Source organism: Protopterus annectens, chromosome 8.part0, assembly GCF_019279795.1.
Source record: "Protopterus annectens isolate FY-2018-M chromosome 8.part0, PAN1.0, whole genome shotgun sequence".
Classification (NCBI taxonomy): domain Eukaryota; kingdom Metazoa; phylum Chordata; order Ceratodontiformes; family Protopteridae; genus Protopterus; species Protopterus annectens.
Genome location: NC_056741.1, coordinates 1,041,349,267 through 1,041,367,308, shown reverse-complemented (window position 1 = coordinate 1,041,367,308; position 18,042 = coordinate 1,041,349,267). Strand labels below are relative to the sequence as shown.

Below are 18,042 nucleotides of genomic sequence, written 5' to 3'. Positions count from 1 at the left end.
TAGCCTTGTTTGGGTCTTATCTTAACACATGGCTGTTAATTTCTGTCATGTTGTTCAGATTAAACTCGTTACCTGTGGATTTGTGCTTGAAACTATGCTGTTGCACAGGAACAAATCTATAGCAGTGATAGGTAATGTATATCCTAAACAGACTGACTCCTCCAGAATGTTGGAAAATACAGAGAATGGTTTTCAGGTGACAGTTGGAGGCTAGTATAGGGTCACCTTTCTTTAGTATATGGGTGACAGTGGGTGTCTTTGGGACACATGGAGTTCAAGCAGAACACAAAGAATTTCTAGAAATTTGGGAGATTTGGGAAGGAATATGAGGCACTGCCTGTTTGAAGAGAAGGATCAAGTTCACATGGAATCATATTGGTTTGTTTTGGGGAAGGACATATTTGTAAAATAGTGTGCACACTTCTTGGACACTAAAAATATAAGTATCATTTGGAAGCATACTTGAAAAAGTATCTTGCGGTTTAGCACATGATTTGAGTATAGAAATCTTTTGTCTATCAACTGGAAACCTTAGACAAATGTCAACAATAAACAAATGTAATATACTAAATTACAGACTATAACTGTTTATAGTAAACTGGCCACAGAATCACCTTGTAACTAATGGTTCACAGCTGCTTTTATAAAGAGTTAACGTTTTCATTTTTGATTTTGCTGCTGCCCCTACCATCCACTTTCTCTCATATTCTGCTACCCCTCCATGACCACCACAGTAAGGTAGAGAGGAGGACATACTATTAAATCTCCATCGGGGCCATAGCCAGTCTGGAAATCTATCATTTACTAAAAATGGTCAAGCCAGAAAGTATACTTCCCATTCTCAACCACCTAGATGGCTTTTTAGTGTCTAGGCCAGCTAATCAACCCCAGATTTTCTTAATCACAGCCACGACCCTGTCCTGTTCTGCAGAACTGGTGCATATAAATGATGTTAACTGAATGAAGAGACAAGGACTTCATTAGTTACATTATGTGGCAGTATGTGTTGTAATAGTTTTGTGTTTAAGATCCATTTGTCTCAAACTGATTTGGCCAGTTAGTAATTATATCAGAGCTTTAAGATCTTTTACTATTCAGAAATTCAGCATAGCACTTTGATATAAAAGCTGAAACTTTTATGTCTTATACTTTAAATATGCACTTCTGAGTCAATGTACCTGAGAATAAACATTGCACTAAACAATACTGACAGGCTGCTACTAATATTTACGTATTGCATATGTCTCTGGTGATGCAAAATTATACAGTGTTTACATACTATTTACAGAAAGACATTAAGATGTGACACACAGGAGACTCTTATAAATGACTGATAATAAATCCATCCATCCACAAAGAGGGCAACTTCATCGGCAAGCATCAGATATGCAGTCTATGTGCCATCAGACTGGAGAGTTGCCAGATTTTGGTTGTAACTTCATAAACTGTCTGTGAAATTCACAGACATGATGGGAAGACAAAATGAACTCTGGTGGACTCCATCTCCCATACTGCATCTATTCAACTCTTGCTCCCTTACACACATATTTGCCATACAAGTTCAGTAGGTTTATTCTATTAGAAAGCCAAAATATCATGTCCTTTATCTTCTGCTTGCTTTTTTGACTAGTGCAGTGATACTTTTCTCCTCTTACAACACATTCTTGTTAGTATAAGAATAGGGTTAATATCTCTCATACGGTACAGGGATAGATTTTTTTACAGTCGAAATGAGGCGAGGATCTTCACATTGATTGAAGTACTACAGATATTAGCAGTCACATTGTTAACGATTTTAATTTGATATATATCACTAGTAATGAGCTGTATGTTCTTCTGTAGGTCATGGTGCAAGGTTTGCATTTTTCTAGCAGGTACCAAGTTTGCATTAAAAGACTCTCTGTATCCCCGCAAAGATGAATAGCTACCAAAATAAATGAAATATACAGTTTATTGAATTTTTAATCCCACTATGATTGCAATAAAATACATTTTGGCTGTTTTTTTTTGTAGATGTTATTGCCCCACAGTCAAGATGAGCATGTGCTGCCTAGTATTTACATCCATGACCACCAAACCAGAAAATAATTGAAGATTTCTAGTTGAAATAATTTATAGGAATGGACTCTGACAACATCAGTAGTGATAAAAGTAAATCACAGAAGCAAGCTGTGAAACACATAGAATATCCTATTAGATGATAAGATAAAACAGCAAAAAGGATCAGAGCAGGCCAGAAGCAAACATTGCATGCCTGAAGTGGTACAACCCTAAATGAAGGACTTATATAAAGTTTTCTTTATCAAGCACAGATTAATTACAGAAAGAGGAATGTATCTATGAATGTAGTCATTAGTGTACAGAATTTCACAGATAGCAGTAGTTGTATTGCACATTCCTGAATGAAGCAAAAATAAATTACCTAAAGAAACAGTAAAAAAAATAACAGAGCATCCGCCAGTATCTATAACCACTATAAGAAATGAGATCTAGATCAGTGTATCACAGACATATATGAGCACAAACTGTACACAGACTAGGATAAAAGCAGAACTGAAAAATCAATACATTTAGCAAAAGCAGCACTTTTTGTAAACACCATTGTCACATCACATCTCTACTGACAAACACTTAAAGCAAAATGTTTAGGGAATGCCAAAGGTAATAATAGAAAACACAGTGTAAAACAAACAGCAATTTGTCAAAGTCCAAACAGGACATACCCAGATACAAGCAGTGTATTTTGTATAAATATGAAAGGATAGAATAATATTAAATGCACAACCACAAATGACAAAATAAGTATAGCCTGTATAAATATGTGTTTGTCATTGAAACATTACTAAAATCCAACATGTAAAGGCAAGAATGACAGATGATACCAAAGCAATAATGGTCATATAATAGCTGACATAGACTTGAGAGAAATTGCATACAACAGCCATAAAGTCATCAAATATGAAGACTCCTGTAGTGTAAACTAATTGCTATATAAGAATCTAAATAATCACAGTAATATACTATGTATAGTCTGATTAACTGAGAGGTCTGAGAAGAATTCAAAGTGTCACCGCATAAATAGTATGAGGTACCAATATGGAGAGCATACTTTACGTAGAATGACATTTTCTTATATCTTAAGTGCTTTTTTTTCTTACAGTGGGTTTTTGTCTCTTTTTGTGACAGGAACATGTTGCTGTTCCACTCTCTATCTCTGTTTGTCTCTTCAAAACTCCCTTGATATACTATTAACCTATATAGGTTAGATAATCCTAAGAAACATCAGGTTGTTTTTGTGTTTTGCCATTACTTGGAGACAGCAGGGGTCACTCTGAGTTATCAGTATATAGTTGTTTCTGCCATTAGGATGAAACATTCTAGGCCTGTCTCTAGTTTAGCCTTACCTGCTATATGCATGGTGTCATCCGACCATCTGGGGCTAATAAGTGGGACCTTCACTCTAGGCAAGCTGTTATTTTCTAAAGTCAGGTCTGTGGATGGAAAGTAAGGTATTATCTGACATACTGCTTAACTCATATAGCTTTTACAACAGAATTGTTTGGACAAAAACTTCTGTCCAGCCTTGGCAGCCTTTCTGCCGACAAGATTCTCTATAACATAGTACCCAAGGCAGAAGCAGAAAAGGAAATGGACTGTGAATTTTTATCATTCTGTCATTAAACTGAAGAAGTCAAACACTGGGGTTACTAACTCATTTAAATTTTCTTTGGATGCAGAATCAAACTGTAGATACCCTTTTAAATACTGTCCACCAAGTAGTGTGAAAATGTTCTTGCAAGGGGGGCTTCCCTGTCTCCTCAGTGTTGATATTGTGTGTGGGGTTAATAATGGGCAACATCAGTACTGGGATGGATGAGAAGCCAATATTTTTTTGTTAACAGTTCTATGTTGTATTATTGGCTAAGCACTGGACTTGGCCTTTGTACTGGAGGTCATGGCCATGATAATTTATGTTATAATCTGTCTCTTGCTCTGACTACTCCCTTCAGGATTGACCTGTCTCATGTGGAATGCCTTCATTTGACTGCTACAGTTCAAGAATTTTTGTTTGCTCACCCTAGATTCCTTACATCCTGTGTCGTAGCAGCACCTTCAGGATTGCAGTACTAGTGAGCAGGCTGATGTCTGCTATAGGTCCCACATGGTAACTGCTGACATCACAGATCTCCAGCAGTGCATGCCTAGTTCAGGTCAGATGACAAGATCCACAGTTTGACTTTGAGATCTCCAAGATGAACTGGGGAAGACTTGGCAAAGGTTAGAGTGCAGGTAGTCTTGCACCAGCCTAAGCTTGGGAAATCATCCCTGGGAATCATTCATTTACTACCCAGTTGTATCCTCAAACAAGTCCATGTGTTTGTTTCAGAAGTTCGATGGTGTGGCAAACTGACCAGCCACTGTATTTCAGGTAGCTGGGAAACAGTTCAGTTTAGATTATCTGCCCAAACAGAAAGCGTTATCATCTGAGAAATGTAATCTGGCTGTGACAAACTTGTATCAGATCAAGCTTCAAACACACTATGCCATCAGGGTATGTGGGGAGTCTTACAGACGTTCTAAGGTCTTCAACTTTTTAAGTTCCGTTTGCCCAGTTATGATGACTTTGTATTTCTTGTTTTCTCCAGTCACACATCCAGCTGCAATTTAGATGAGCCACATCAAGTCCCATGCAAGATTGTCACAGCCTCTCTAATACAAAGCACCTAACTATATATATATATATATATATATATATATATATATATATATATATATGCATATATGGATATAGATCCACTCACTTCGATTGAGTAGTCCAAATGCTGACCTCCATAACATCTACTGCAAAAGGTCGACAAACCAAATGCCAAACACCAAAAAATTAACATGCATGTACCGAGAAAGAAACTTGATGCATGCAAAAATAACATTGTTTTTTGCAGGAGGCAAGCTCTCTGCTCCCCCCTTGTGGGGTCCATGCCCCCCACATCCCCTGCTAATTATATATACTAACTACAAGATCACGCAGTCCCTGAAAAAAGAGAATATTCCCCTACCTGGGGATTTTTGATCTCACATTCCTATCTTCATGTATCAGCCAAATATGGTCAATTAAACAGATGTCAGCAAAAGAGTTGTTAGACCAAAAACAAGGTACCTATATATGCATATATGCATCTACATCTATATCTATATCTATAAATATATATATATAAACAAACAAAAAAGGCTCCACGATAAGGAACAGACAAAATAATTTTAATATGAGTACTCAAAAAGACAGGTTAAGTGCTTTCGCACGGAATCTCCCAGGCTTCATCAGAACAATATAATCAAAAAAAAATTACTTTTATATATAATAAAGCCAATCGCTGAACCCTTCAGAACCTCCCCCTCAATTTTAATTGAAAATAAAGTTAACCCTTTCATGTACATAAAAGTGTTTCTGAACATTACTTACTCTTCATAAAAATATAAACAGTTATAAAAACTCTGTTCAATGTTAAATGTCTACTTCTGTAATTAATACTATATACTGTTCAATTAAAATAATTCTCCTATTAAAACATATTTTATCTATAGTTTACCAGCCCTTAACTTGAGAACACTGTTAATAATAATGTGTTCATTCAAGCCTGGGATTTTTTGCTGCATCCAGTTTTATTTGCCAGTACAATTCCTTATATTCCAGTCTGGCTTCCCAACGTCCACACCTAGGGTCTTGTGTTACTTGTTCTAAAACACAGAATGCAAATTTGCTGTTGATACAACTTGTGTGATGTCTGAACAGTGCATTAGTTGCTTTCTCATGGACTATATCATATAAATGTTCATATACTCGTTTCCTTAAGGTTCTCTCTGTCTTTACTGCAGAAGTGTGCGAACCAAATACTCCACAATAAAACCACTGGCAATTTGATGCTGTAGAAAATGCTGGTAGTCCACAAAGCAAAGCAAAAAAGTTTATTGTAAGACAATAGAAAGCTGGTAAGCGCTTTCATCCTCAACAAAAGAACAGCATTTGGCTGTACAGTGGTGGGTCTTGGTGTGGATACACCATCATTTCCTGAGAGTATGCTAGAAGATCAAGAAGAAAGTATTGAAAACATAATCAGCCACAGTTTAGTAAACAAATGTGACAGTCTGATGCTGCAGTATTACAAGTGTTTTAGAAAGCAGCTCACTGCTGGTGGAGGTGGTGCAAGATTTAGAAATAATACAGTTTCCAGTTTGGGTGAGTAATGAATGATGATTACTGAAAGAGTAACTGGCAGTTTGAGACTGGATGGGGAGGTAAATATCCCAGATGGTAACACTGAACACCCTAGTGATCCAGATAGCAATACCAGGATGCCATTGCTTAGTAACTTACCTCCAGCTCATATAAAAGAAGAGCTGGATAGAAGAAGGCTGAGTTCTGACACTCAAAAATGAGTCCTTGATCTAGGGGATAATGCCTAGCAACAATCGTGATAACCATATTAAGAAATGTTACATCCACATAGTAGCCCAACATGAAGAAGGAATATGATGCATTTCTTGTTTAAAATATTTTGAATATTTCTCCAGACAGGTTGCATATACCATATATGGCAAGAAAGTTAATAAAAGCTAAGATAAAATTTGATGCTCAGGATAATTTAAAGCATCGAATAGTATGAGATTGGTTTTGCTGAGGTTACATGGAGGATTTAGAAATATTTTTCTGAAGGAAGTGTAAGGAATTTAATGCTATGGGCAAGATGAAACATAAAGCAATATAGTTTGTAATAAAAATATGTGCATCTTATTACTTTAAATCTTTAAAATATATATGTGAATATCCAAACTGTTGTTTCTGGCTGCCGCAGAATGGAGGGAGGTTGACATCACTGATAATATGCGTGATGGAATAAGATAAGCACTACTGATTGAAAAGTTAATAAAAAAATGAGAGTCAGTGACAATGGTTGGTGTCCACCACTTGCCAATAATTTGCCTGGGGAAAGGTAAGGAAATTGTATAAAACAACAAAAACAGGAGCAAGGAGTACTATTTGATGCCAAAAACAACTGTAGCAAGAATCAAAATAAGAATAATGGCATCAAATATCCAGGCTTCAGGTAAAAAAACTCTTTATTGTAAGAAAAAAGTAAGCGGTTTCACGAACATATAGATCGCTTCATCAGACTAACTTAATGCAACATCAGTCCACAATTTAAAGCACTCAGTATCCAATCAGTAGCTCTACATAATTAAACTGATTGGATACTGAGTGCTTTAAATTGTGGACTGATGTTGCATTAAGTTAGTCTGATGAAGCGATCTATATGTTCATGAAACCGCTTACTTTTTTCTTACAATAAAGTGTTTTTTTACCTGAAGCCTGGATATTTGATGCCATTATTCTTATTTTGATTCTTGCTACAAAGGTAAGGAAATTCCTTTCTAGCAGGATAATCTAATACATATTTTAAATAAGGAGAAGTAGGATTTATGGCCATGGCATGCATTTTAAAGCACTGTGTGAGGTGTTATGAGATGTAGCATATGACAAATAATGTTGGATTACTGTAAAATGTAACTTGCATGGAGAAGAGATATGCTTGTTTTGTGTGAGAGAATACTACTCATAAAAAGGCCATGAATGAGGACATTGGGCTTCCTACTGAAATATCAGTACTTAAAATGCCAAGTGCCAACAAGGAGAAAAAATAAAAGATGGGAACTATGGCAGAAGAGTAAATCTTGAACATCTCTCTCTTCTCTTTAAACTAATTTTGGAGGGGGAAAATCCTCCTGCACCCCTCCCAGACTTATATATACTAACTCCTAGATCACCATACCTCAGAGAAAAGGGAATATTCTGAGAAATGGCCATCTCGGACTTGGTATATGTAAGCTATTTTCCATCCATTCAGTCTCCATGTTGTGGGAGTCACTTTAGCAGGTCCCAACATTTCAAATGATTACTGGGCCAAGACCAGGCTAGCAGTTGAGGGAGAAGAAGTGAATGAGTAGTATGAATGGATGAAAGAGAGAAAGTAGATAAAGAAGAAGAGATGGGGAAGTAAGAAGAGATAAGGAGAGACAGTGGAGATCGAAAAAGGAATGGAGAAAAAAGGGGTGAAGAGATGAATACAGCAAAGCAGATACACGGAGGAGAAGAAAAGAGAAAGTATGGGGACTAACACTGATAACATTCTTAATGTAGTTGAAAAAAAATGAAGAGAAAAGAGATGAGAATGTTAAAAAGAAAATGAAAGTTACCAAAACAGAAAGAGGAAAAAGACATATTAATTTGGGATGGGAGTTTATGAAAGTTTTAAGGTAAGGGCAGAAATAGCTTTTGTAGTACAGTAAATACAAGCTCAGAGATTGGTCATTGTATTTTTACTTGACACAAGATTAAATGCAGAGCAAAATATGGACAAGTCTGGACTGCTTAACAACAGGTAGAGGTGGGGGTGGACAGAAGAACAGGCGCATATGACTGGGAATGGCACTAGGGATGGGGATGAAATCATCAATTAAAGAAAGAAGGGTGTGCCATATGACAAAAAAGCTGAAGTTATTGTGCTGAGTTTAGGTACAGGAAATAAATGTTTTGGAGGATAGTTATATGCGTCCCACCATACACCTAATGAAAAGTAGTGCATCATATTAAAGATGTGGACATTTTCAATTCTTGCCGCAGAAGACATTTTCATAAAGCAACAGCCGGTTTCCCAAATGTGATAAAATGGACAAAAATTTATTAATTTTACAGAAGACAGAAAATGGGGGCAAATGGCTTTAAATATTTAGATTTGGCAAAACAGTTGCATACTAATATTACAGAAGATGGCTAAAATGAAACAGAAAAAAAATTCACAGATAAGATAGCCAATGCATGTTAAAGCCACACAGCAGACAGGACAGGAAAAAACAGTCAGAGCTTTCAAAGATGTATGAGACCATCAAAAAGGATCTTAGAAGTGAAAGGAAAAAGCAGACTAAAGGAGTAAAGAAAATAGCTGCACTTCATCAATGAACTTCATCCATCAATATATGTGTGTTTGTGTGTGGTGTGTGTGTGAGCATGTGTGCACACGACAGTTAGTTTAACCAACTAGCATGTTTTTTGGATGTGGAAAAAAAACTGAAGCACCCAGGAAAACCCAGATGGATAAGGAACACATGCCAACCACACCCACAAGCAGCCCCCCCCACACACACACACACATACACACACAGTGACTAGAAGTCATACTGATTCATTAGCCCTGCAACTGTAAGGCAAAGACTTTACCTCTGAGCCTCCAAGCTGCCAATGGCAAACCAAAGAGGACAACAGTTTAAAAGAACTTTATGGCTGCTGTTGACTACCAACCACTGCATTTGAAATAAGATTTTAATTACTTTTAAACTGAATGATGGCATCCTATAGCATCCTACACAAAGTGGACTAGATTTACATTTGCATATGATATCATGAAGTATTCAAATGCCATGTAGAAAAAGCCATTGTATGTGCCAAATCAAACTCTTCAAGTCAGAAAGTAAATATGTAGCTATACACACCTGACAGTGTCAAAGGAGACTTGCTAAATGGTATTACCTGCAATGTCACACATTTCTGCATCTGTAGCATTGGCTAAGGCCTCTTCCAGTTCTGGTTCAAGTGTGATCTGTTCTTCCTTTGGGATTTCTCTTTTTGGGTTCTTGTCAATAAATGGCTTTCCTAGAGAAGGAAAGAAGGGAAGACAGACAGATGGACATTACTGATTAATAGTTATACAAGGTATCACTCTTGGTTAGTTTTGTATAATAGTTATTCATCTGAGCATCATTGATAAAACAAGAGAATGTGACTGTAATGCTTCTTTTCAAATGTATCCATTGTATAACTCTTACACAAATCACTGACCAATATGGAGTACTGGATGAAGTGCTACAGTGTAGACCTGGTTTAAAGTGGCTGTACCATGATTTTGAGGAAATCACTTAAAACATAACTGAAATCAGCAACTAAAAAAATACATGATCCTATTTTGATCATATCTTGATCTTCTATGCAGTACTAATTCCCTGCATTACCCTACATATTCAATAGTTGTAATGTCTTTATCCAAAAATGGATGCAGCAATGGACATGTGATTTTATTTTTTATCCAAAGTTGTTTCTTACCATCCTGTATTCTGTGTTGCTGTAATAAGAAATTATATAGCCTGACAGGTGAATCTAGAAATGTACAAAAGAAGGGGCACATCATACCCAACAAAATTCCTTTGTGTATGTCACTGAAAACCTCAAGACTCAAAGGAGCAACCTTTGACTCTCTCAGAAGAGTGTTGCATACCTCTGCACCAACCCATCTCTATTTTATTTCAGTGTCATTTCTCTGTTGAGTTAGAAAGTCAGCATAGTGCTTTCTTATAGGTTAATAGGTTCATAGGTAGGTACTAGGCTATCTGCCCTAAGGCATTTATAAGCCTAGCCAGCATGTGTTGGCTTTCGCTGTCCCTTAGATTAGTTCCCTGAGCCTCTGTCCAGCAGAGCCACTGAAGTGATCCCCGGGGTACATTTTCTGTTTTCCGTCCAGTCATCAAGGTTTGTCTTGAAGAGTGTTAGCGAGGAGCTCTGCCTAATGTAGATTGGAATCTTGTTCCAAAGCATGGGAAGTCTCTGGGACAGGAATCTATCCCTCCAGCATGTCCTATTTATTGTTGTGGTGAGGTTTAGATCCCTAGAGCATATGGCTTGAGGGGATATGGTTTTCTTTAGGTGGAGCATGTCCATCAGTTCTGGGTTGGATATGGCCTTGTATGTCAGGCAGAGATCACCTCTTAGTAGGCGGTATGCAACCGAGTACAGCTGGAGTTTCTTCAGTCGAGCTGCATAGGGCATCTGTTTGAGGCCAGTGATCCTCTTGGTAAGGTACCTCTGTGGTTTTTCCAGCTGTTGCAGGTGTATTGTAAGGTACATCACAAATGGGGTGTTGCACTCTATGATGGGTCTGATGAGTGATGAGTAGAGGGGCACGATGAAATCTTTTGATCTGGCTGCAAACCTTTTTGTGATTAGGTGGGCCACAGAAGGATTTTCTAACCACTTTGGCAATGTGATTATCAAAGGAGAGATTACTATCTACTTGGGTCCCCAGATCACTTATTACATCTTCCGTATTTAGGGCACTACCACCTATATAGTAGTTTATGGGTACTTTGTTTTTTCCAAAGGGGATTACTATGAATGTTTTGGCATTTAGCTTGAGGCCATGATTTTGACACCAGGTATCAGTCTCAGTGAGACCCTTTTGGAGGATGTCTGTGTCAACCGGAGAGTCAGTTATAGCCCCTAGTTTGCAGTTGTCTGTGAACCTGGTCAGCCATAGTCCTCCTGCACTTGCCTTTACCTCTGAGAAGTATATGCCAAACAGGAGGGGTCCTAGGACTGAGCCCGGGGGAATGGCACTTGTAACTGGTTTAGAGTCGGACCTAGCTCTCACAACTCTCACCATGTGGGTTCTGTCCATGAGCCAGTTGGCAACCCATCTTGTGATGTAGGGGTTTATGTTCAGACTGGTGAGCTTGTCTATAATACCAGAATGGGGAATGGTGTCGAAGGCCTTTGCGAGGTCTAGGTAAGCTGTATGTAGCACCCTTCTCTTATCTATAGCCTTAGTAAATGTCTCAAAGTCCACCAGGTTTAGGAGGCATCATCTATCCTTAACAAAGCTGAAATGGGTAGGGTACAGTATTTGGAGGTTCCCAATGTCTCTGTTAATGAGTTCCATGATGATGCATTCCATAGCCTTGCAGACTAAGCTAGTTAGGTTTATAGGGTGATAGTTCCCAGGGTCTGTTGTGGCTCCACCTTTGTGGAGCGGAATAACCATTGCTGTGCGCCAATCTATGGGTACATAGCCTGTGGAGAGGCTTTGAGCAGTTCTGTTACTGGTTTCAATATTTCTGTTTTCACTATTGCATTTTTGTTATTTGCAAACCCCTGAATGAATATTTCAAGTCAGTTTCTTGTTTTCACCAGAAATAGTGGTCAAATGTTGCACAAAGCTATTAATGACAGAAGATCAATTTGCACCTTAGCTAGCAAACATGAAATGGCAGTGCTGAGGATGTACAATAAAACAATCAGGTATTCTTTTAGCTATGCATGTCAAGTTTCCTTACAGTTACCCCCGCAATACTTACTTACATGTGAACAACAAGCAGTAGTAGAATGTTTTGCAACGGGCCTTTTGATGTAACGTACAACGCAGCAAAGAAATAACGAGACATATGCAGACAGACAGTGATTCCAGTATGTGCAGGAAACCACCTTTAAATATGGCATTGTAAGACACCAATTAGATTAAAGGACTATGATATGAGAAACATTAGCATTTACATATAGCACAGCCTTTAAACAACAGCTCCACCTAAATGTCATATTTTCCTCATCACAAAGTGTATTTCTTCCCCTTTAATCCCATCCTCCAGAATGCCATGTATAAGGAAGACATGACAAAAATATTACTTCCATTGCTTCTATTTCTGCAGTTTCTTTACATGCAATATTGACTTTTTATGAAATCTAACATTATTTCCTTCTAGTATTTCTGTCATCATTTGTTGTATGCTGTAGGCACTATCAGTGGGGGTAGGCACAGCTCAGACATGTTGTTTCTTGATCTTCTATGCAACTAAAGGACCAATAAAATAAACTTGTGCAGAGAGTTTAAAATTACTCTATTAAAGTGAGTGCTGTCAGACACATATGACCACCTTCAAACAACAAATGGAAAGTGTGGCTTGGAAATAAAGTTCTGATTATGAACAACACAACTATAGTTCATTAGAAAATGGTTTACACTTAGCGTTTAGATGTAGATGAAAAAGATAGCTCGACCCAAATGTCACATTTTCATATCACATATTGTTTTCCTTTCCAAAGAGAACTCCTAACATATATAAACAGAAATAATTTAAATATCATGTAATTTTCTCCCTGAATCTGAAGTCTGAAACTCAACTGTCTGTCATTATTTAGTGACTGTAATCCTCAGTGATTTACCAGGAAACCCCACATTTTATGAGGCACAGACCAAAAATATGAAGCAAAAGCAATGATAGCTGAGAGCTATGCAGTTTCAACTTTATTTCACATAAACAGCAGCCACATGTTTTCCAACTTATTTCACACAATTTTGTATTAGTCTTACAAAGCCAGAGAGCTAATTGAGCAAATGACCACTGGATAAGTTCCTTTTATCCACATACAGCCTCCACCCCACTAGTAGTTATAGGCACTTTGTCATGTACACTTCATCTATAATAAAAAAAAAATAATACCTCTCATCCTCTTAGTGCATGAAACTGGGGCAAAAGCAACAAATAATGAAAAATACAGGCCCAATATCAAGGACAGATTTTAAATATTGTTCTTATATACTTAGAATGTTGCTAGAATAACTTTTTTTGCATAGATATATATCTTCCAAAGATATGAAAGAAAGAAAATTTAAAGGTTATCATTGTTTAGTGATTGTAATCCTCAATGATTTGCCAGAAAACTACAAACTGTATGAGGCACAGACCAAAATAAGGTCAATTTAAAATTTTTTCAAACAGTAGCAGGAAAATAAATATTCCAACATATTTTATACAAATGCACACTAGCACTGTAAAGCTAAGCTTTAAACTGACTAAACCAAAACTATCACAATTCAGCGGTAAGTGGAGAAAACACTGAGAAAACCGAGTAGTTTAAATAACTACTTACTAAAACAAATAGATAAAGACTAGATCTGGCTAACCCATTACTGAAATGCTATGTATTATCAATTTTAAAAATCACTTTAAAATTCAGTTTTCTAGGAAAACATTTTAAATTGTTTATAATATCAAATACATTAGCCATACACAAAGGTGCATAAGAAAATATTTTCCTTAAAATATTCATCAAATATCAATGTTCTTGTAGAAAGATTAAACACCTTGAAGAAAAATGTCATCTCCACTTCCTTTGGTTGTGCTGTATTTGGGGTTGAAGTATTTGTTGATACACCATTCCCAGATCCTGGCAAACAAACTCCACTCATGACCTACCTTTTGTGTGATGTACTGAACTCACTTGGCAGTTCTCCTGTGATTCCACTGGGTAGAGATCACGTGGTCAGAGAATTTGCTCCTTTTTCTAATTTGCTTTGGTCCCTGTGATTTAAATACTGTAGTTTTGCCTGTTGTTCAAATTCTGCTAATTCAGCTTGGCTATCCTCATCGATCTTCTGGGTATCCAATTGGTGGAATGACTGGTTCAACCCAAAACAATCATGATCTTTTTTGGATTGGTTCAACACCACTGTCCATTACATTGTCATTGTTTTCTGACTGGTTAACTCTTTTAATTTCTGAATTCTTGTTATAACCCTAAATGTCCCTCTGGATTTTTGTATTTTTTTTGTACTCGGCTTGAGGTCTTCTTTTTTTAACCTTTTCACCAATGAGTTTCATTTTCTCCAGTATTTCAATGGAAGCAGGTACTAGGGACATTTTATCATGAGTGAAGGAAAGTTATTTTTCTGTACTGATGAAAACAGTTTCACTGTGTTTTTTTAATGAGAAGCCTTAAATAAGATAACCCTGTTTCTTCTCTCTTCTCTTTAAACGGAGCAAATGACAAGCAGGTAAGTTGCTTTAATCCACATCCTGTCACCTCTTATTTAGTGACAACAATCTTCAATGATTTGTAAGAAAACCACAGATTTTATGAGGTGTAGATCAAAAACATGAGGCAAAGTCATGAATAGCATGCAAAATCATGGTCATTTTTAACTTTGTTTCACATAAACATTAGCTGGAGAGGAATATTCCAACTTATTTCACACAAATGTACACTTGTCCTTAAAGTCAAACTTTAAAATGAGTAAACCACAAGCTGCATTTATCCACAGTCAGACCCACTTTATTTAGTAACTACAATCTTAAAAGACATATCTGGGTGCCTTCTAGGCTTAAAATAAGTTATCCACCACACACTACTGTAACATACTGCTGAGCCTTCAAAACCATCAGTCTGCAACTCTCAGCTATACTATTTACTATCCTTGGGCGTTTTGTTTATTGCTGTCCCAATGAATCATGCATGTGAGGGTAATGAACATAAAGTTGTAGCACTTTACATTGGATTGCCACAAGCCCTTTATCTAGTTATTTTAAGTAAAGAAATGTTTATTTACAAAGAGAAATAAATCACCTTGAGATTAACAGAATAATTGTCCCATGCTGTGCATGCACAAATGGTACACAATATGAGTATACAGAGATAAATGCCCATAGTGTCTACCATTTAATACTTTTTTATTAAGAATAAATAAATACATATTTCCTTAATGTTTGTCATTTTCAGCATATAAGCTAAATAAATGTAGTTGGTACTGCAGAACTGACAAATCATTTTTAAATTAAATGTATTTTGTTGGCTAGTCATGGGTCTCCCTGGAGCTGTGCACCCTAGATGACCACCAAATTGCCCCTATTATAATCCATCACTGCCTCAGAGGACCATTGGTAATCAAGGTTTGGCCAGTAGCTGGGCTCTTAAAGTCCACCTGGGTTGCAGTAGAATAGAGTTCCAGTATACCATCCTTCGTATCTGTCTCCCTGCTGATATCTAGAGAGAGAAAAACAAATAAGATAGCTCAAGCTGCATTACAAATCTGCTTTGGCAGATACATGGGCTTAAATGTATATGGTACCATGTTTATATATAGCTACTTGGCATAAACGAACAAAATTGACAGCTTAAGAAATATTAATAATTACGTTAACAGTCGCCCAACTACCAACAGCTGTCATCAGAGGAAAAGGAGTATAACTGCAAGTAGAGTGTGAAAACAGAAATATCTGCTGCTTCCCATTGCAACTAAGGGTCAATAGGCAGGGGCATTATGGTATCTAAGGGTCAATAGGCAGGGGCATTCACTTAAAGTTATCAGAAAAATAAAATTATCTTTAAATGAACTGGAATTCTGAGAATTATACTAGCAATTCTTAAATGTAATTTATGATCACTACTGTGATTCCACTATAATTTTTAGTTGTAAAACATCAGCAAAAGTAAGAGATTCTAAGTAGAGAAGACTGAATAAAGCAAACGTAACAGTTTTATCAGTAGGATGTATAAGAAAAAATGCTTATGATAGCATGAATTTTCTGGCCCCAAATAACTAATGTCATGAAAACTTTAGAGGACATTCACAGAAATTATCCCAATAGCACTACTAGTGCTTCACACATGAGCTGTAGTAACACTATCGCACTAAACAAGTGATTCAGAGATATGAAAGGGCTGCCCCACCAACCAACGCACCCTTATTGCACAGGCACCTAGATACAGACCAATACACTCAAATTCTGACACATCCACACAGACAGATTCATTAGCTTAAATGTATAAGGTAGACACACACACACACACACACACACACACACACACACACACACACACACACACACACACACACACACGCACACACACACTCGCACAGTACTTACCTGCTGTGTCAATAACAGACCACCTATTGCCATAGACAGCAATGGGTGTTCAAAGTGAGACTGCAGTGTTCTTACTAATAGGAGTTCACCTCTTTAAATGAAGGGGTGCTGGAAGCCGCTGAAGGCCGGGATGTTGGAAGGCAAAAGGGGCACTTCTTGATCTTAAAGGAAAGTTTTTTTAGCTGTCTACTGTCATAATAGAAGCATATCTGTGACAAAGATTTACATAGTATAACTATGAGTTACATTAGCAATCCATCCATCAACAACCCCTTTTTCCCATTATTGCACATGGGGCAAGGGTGTCACTTCAACAGTGACAATTATCTAAAGCCAATGTTTATACTGTCAGGTGTCTGGCTCTGCCATGGAATTATGAGTTATATCAGGAATGACAACACAAACAATTTATAGAAACATACAAAGAAAGCTAATTTTTCACCTGCATGGTATGTGATCCAGTAGCCACTAGTGCTGTAACCATAGCACTCAACCAAACAGGGACAAATCTCAACAAAATCAGGGGCAAATACAGAAATAGTCAGGAACAATCAGGGACATTTTTAAAATATTAGTACTATTAATTTGAGACATTGACATAATAAGAGAATGTGACTAAATATACATTTTCCAAAGTAAAATAAGCCTATAACTCTAATTATTGTCATTATTTATTAAGGGTAATTCACCACCTTTTCTCTATAGGTCATCAGTTTTAGGAGAGATTAAGAGGGACAAAGTTAAAAATTGAGTTAAAATCAGTGACATCCCTGAATATTAGGGACAGTCACTGCTACCACAAAAAGAGCAGCCACCACAGAAGAGCAGTGGGAAACTGTCATCATTCAGACTGTTAAACACGGCATTACAGCTGTTAAACACTCAGTCAAACTTTAGAAAAAAGTCCAAGTGATGTGTTTAACAGCTTCCTACTGCTCTTTTGTGGTAATCACTGATTGTTGTTATTGCTCTAGTGTGTGAGTAGAGCTTAACAGTAGTAAGAGGTACTTAATAAAATCTTAAGAACATTTCTGATCTCAGAATGATGCTTAACAAGCTTGCTTTTTTCTCCAAATTCAAAGCATAATTATAGTGATCCATATACTAGGGGGCACACTGGGGGTATGTAGGGGGGCAGTGGAGAGCAGGGGGCCCATTGAGTCCTTTTCCTAGAGTTTGATTTCACCAAAGGCCAGTCAAAATATCCAGTACTGCTACTTACTACTCCTCTTAAGTACATCACACAGCATATCAACAAACCAACAAGGTTGTTACTCTCCATAAAACATTTTGTAACACTACACTGTTAACATCTACATAAGAAAAAAGTATGCAAGATGTTTGGTGTTGTCTGGTTTCTGGTATACAGTAATCCTTTTGACCGTATCCTTATTTACTACTGTATATCCTATACCCGGTTGCATAATAGTGTTAAACATGCCCTTGCAGACACACTCCTCAAGCTCTTTAACTTAACTTTAGCTTGTGGATTTGTGCCTGATGAGTGATGTACTGTAGTGGTGA

General features: G+C 37.1%; 1 protein-coding gene across 1 annotated transcript in view; it reads right to left on the bottom strand.

Annotated features, from left to right (window-relative positions):
* TMOD4 (tropomodulin 4) overlaps positions 1-18,042 on the bottom strand; it is a 504,246-nt gene that overhangs the window by 308,754 nt on the left and 177,450 nt on the right. Inside the window, exon 4 of the mRNA XM_044080521.1 lies at positions 9,581-9,703. Coding sequence (XP_043936456.1) covers positions 9,581-9,703 — 123 coding nt within the window. The remainder of the gene's footprint in view (positions 1-9,580; positions 9,704-18,042) is intronic.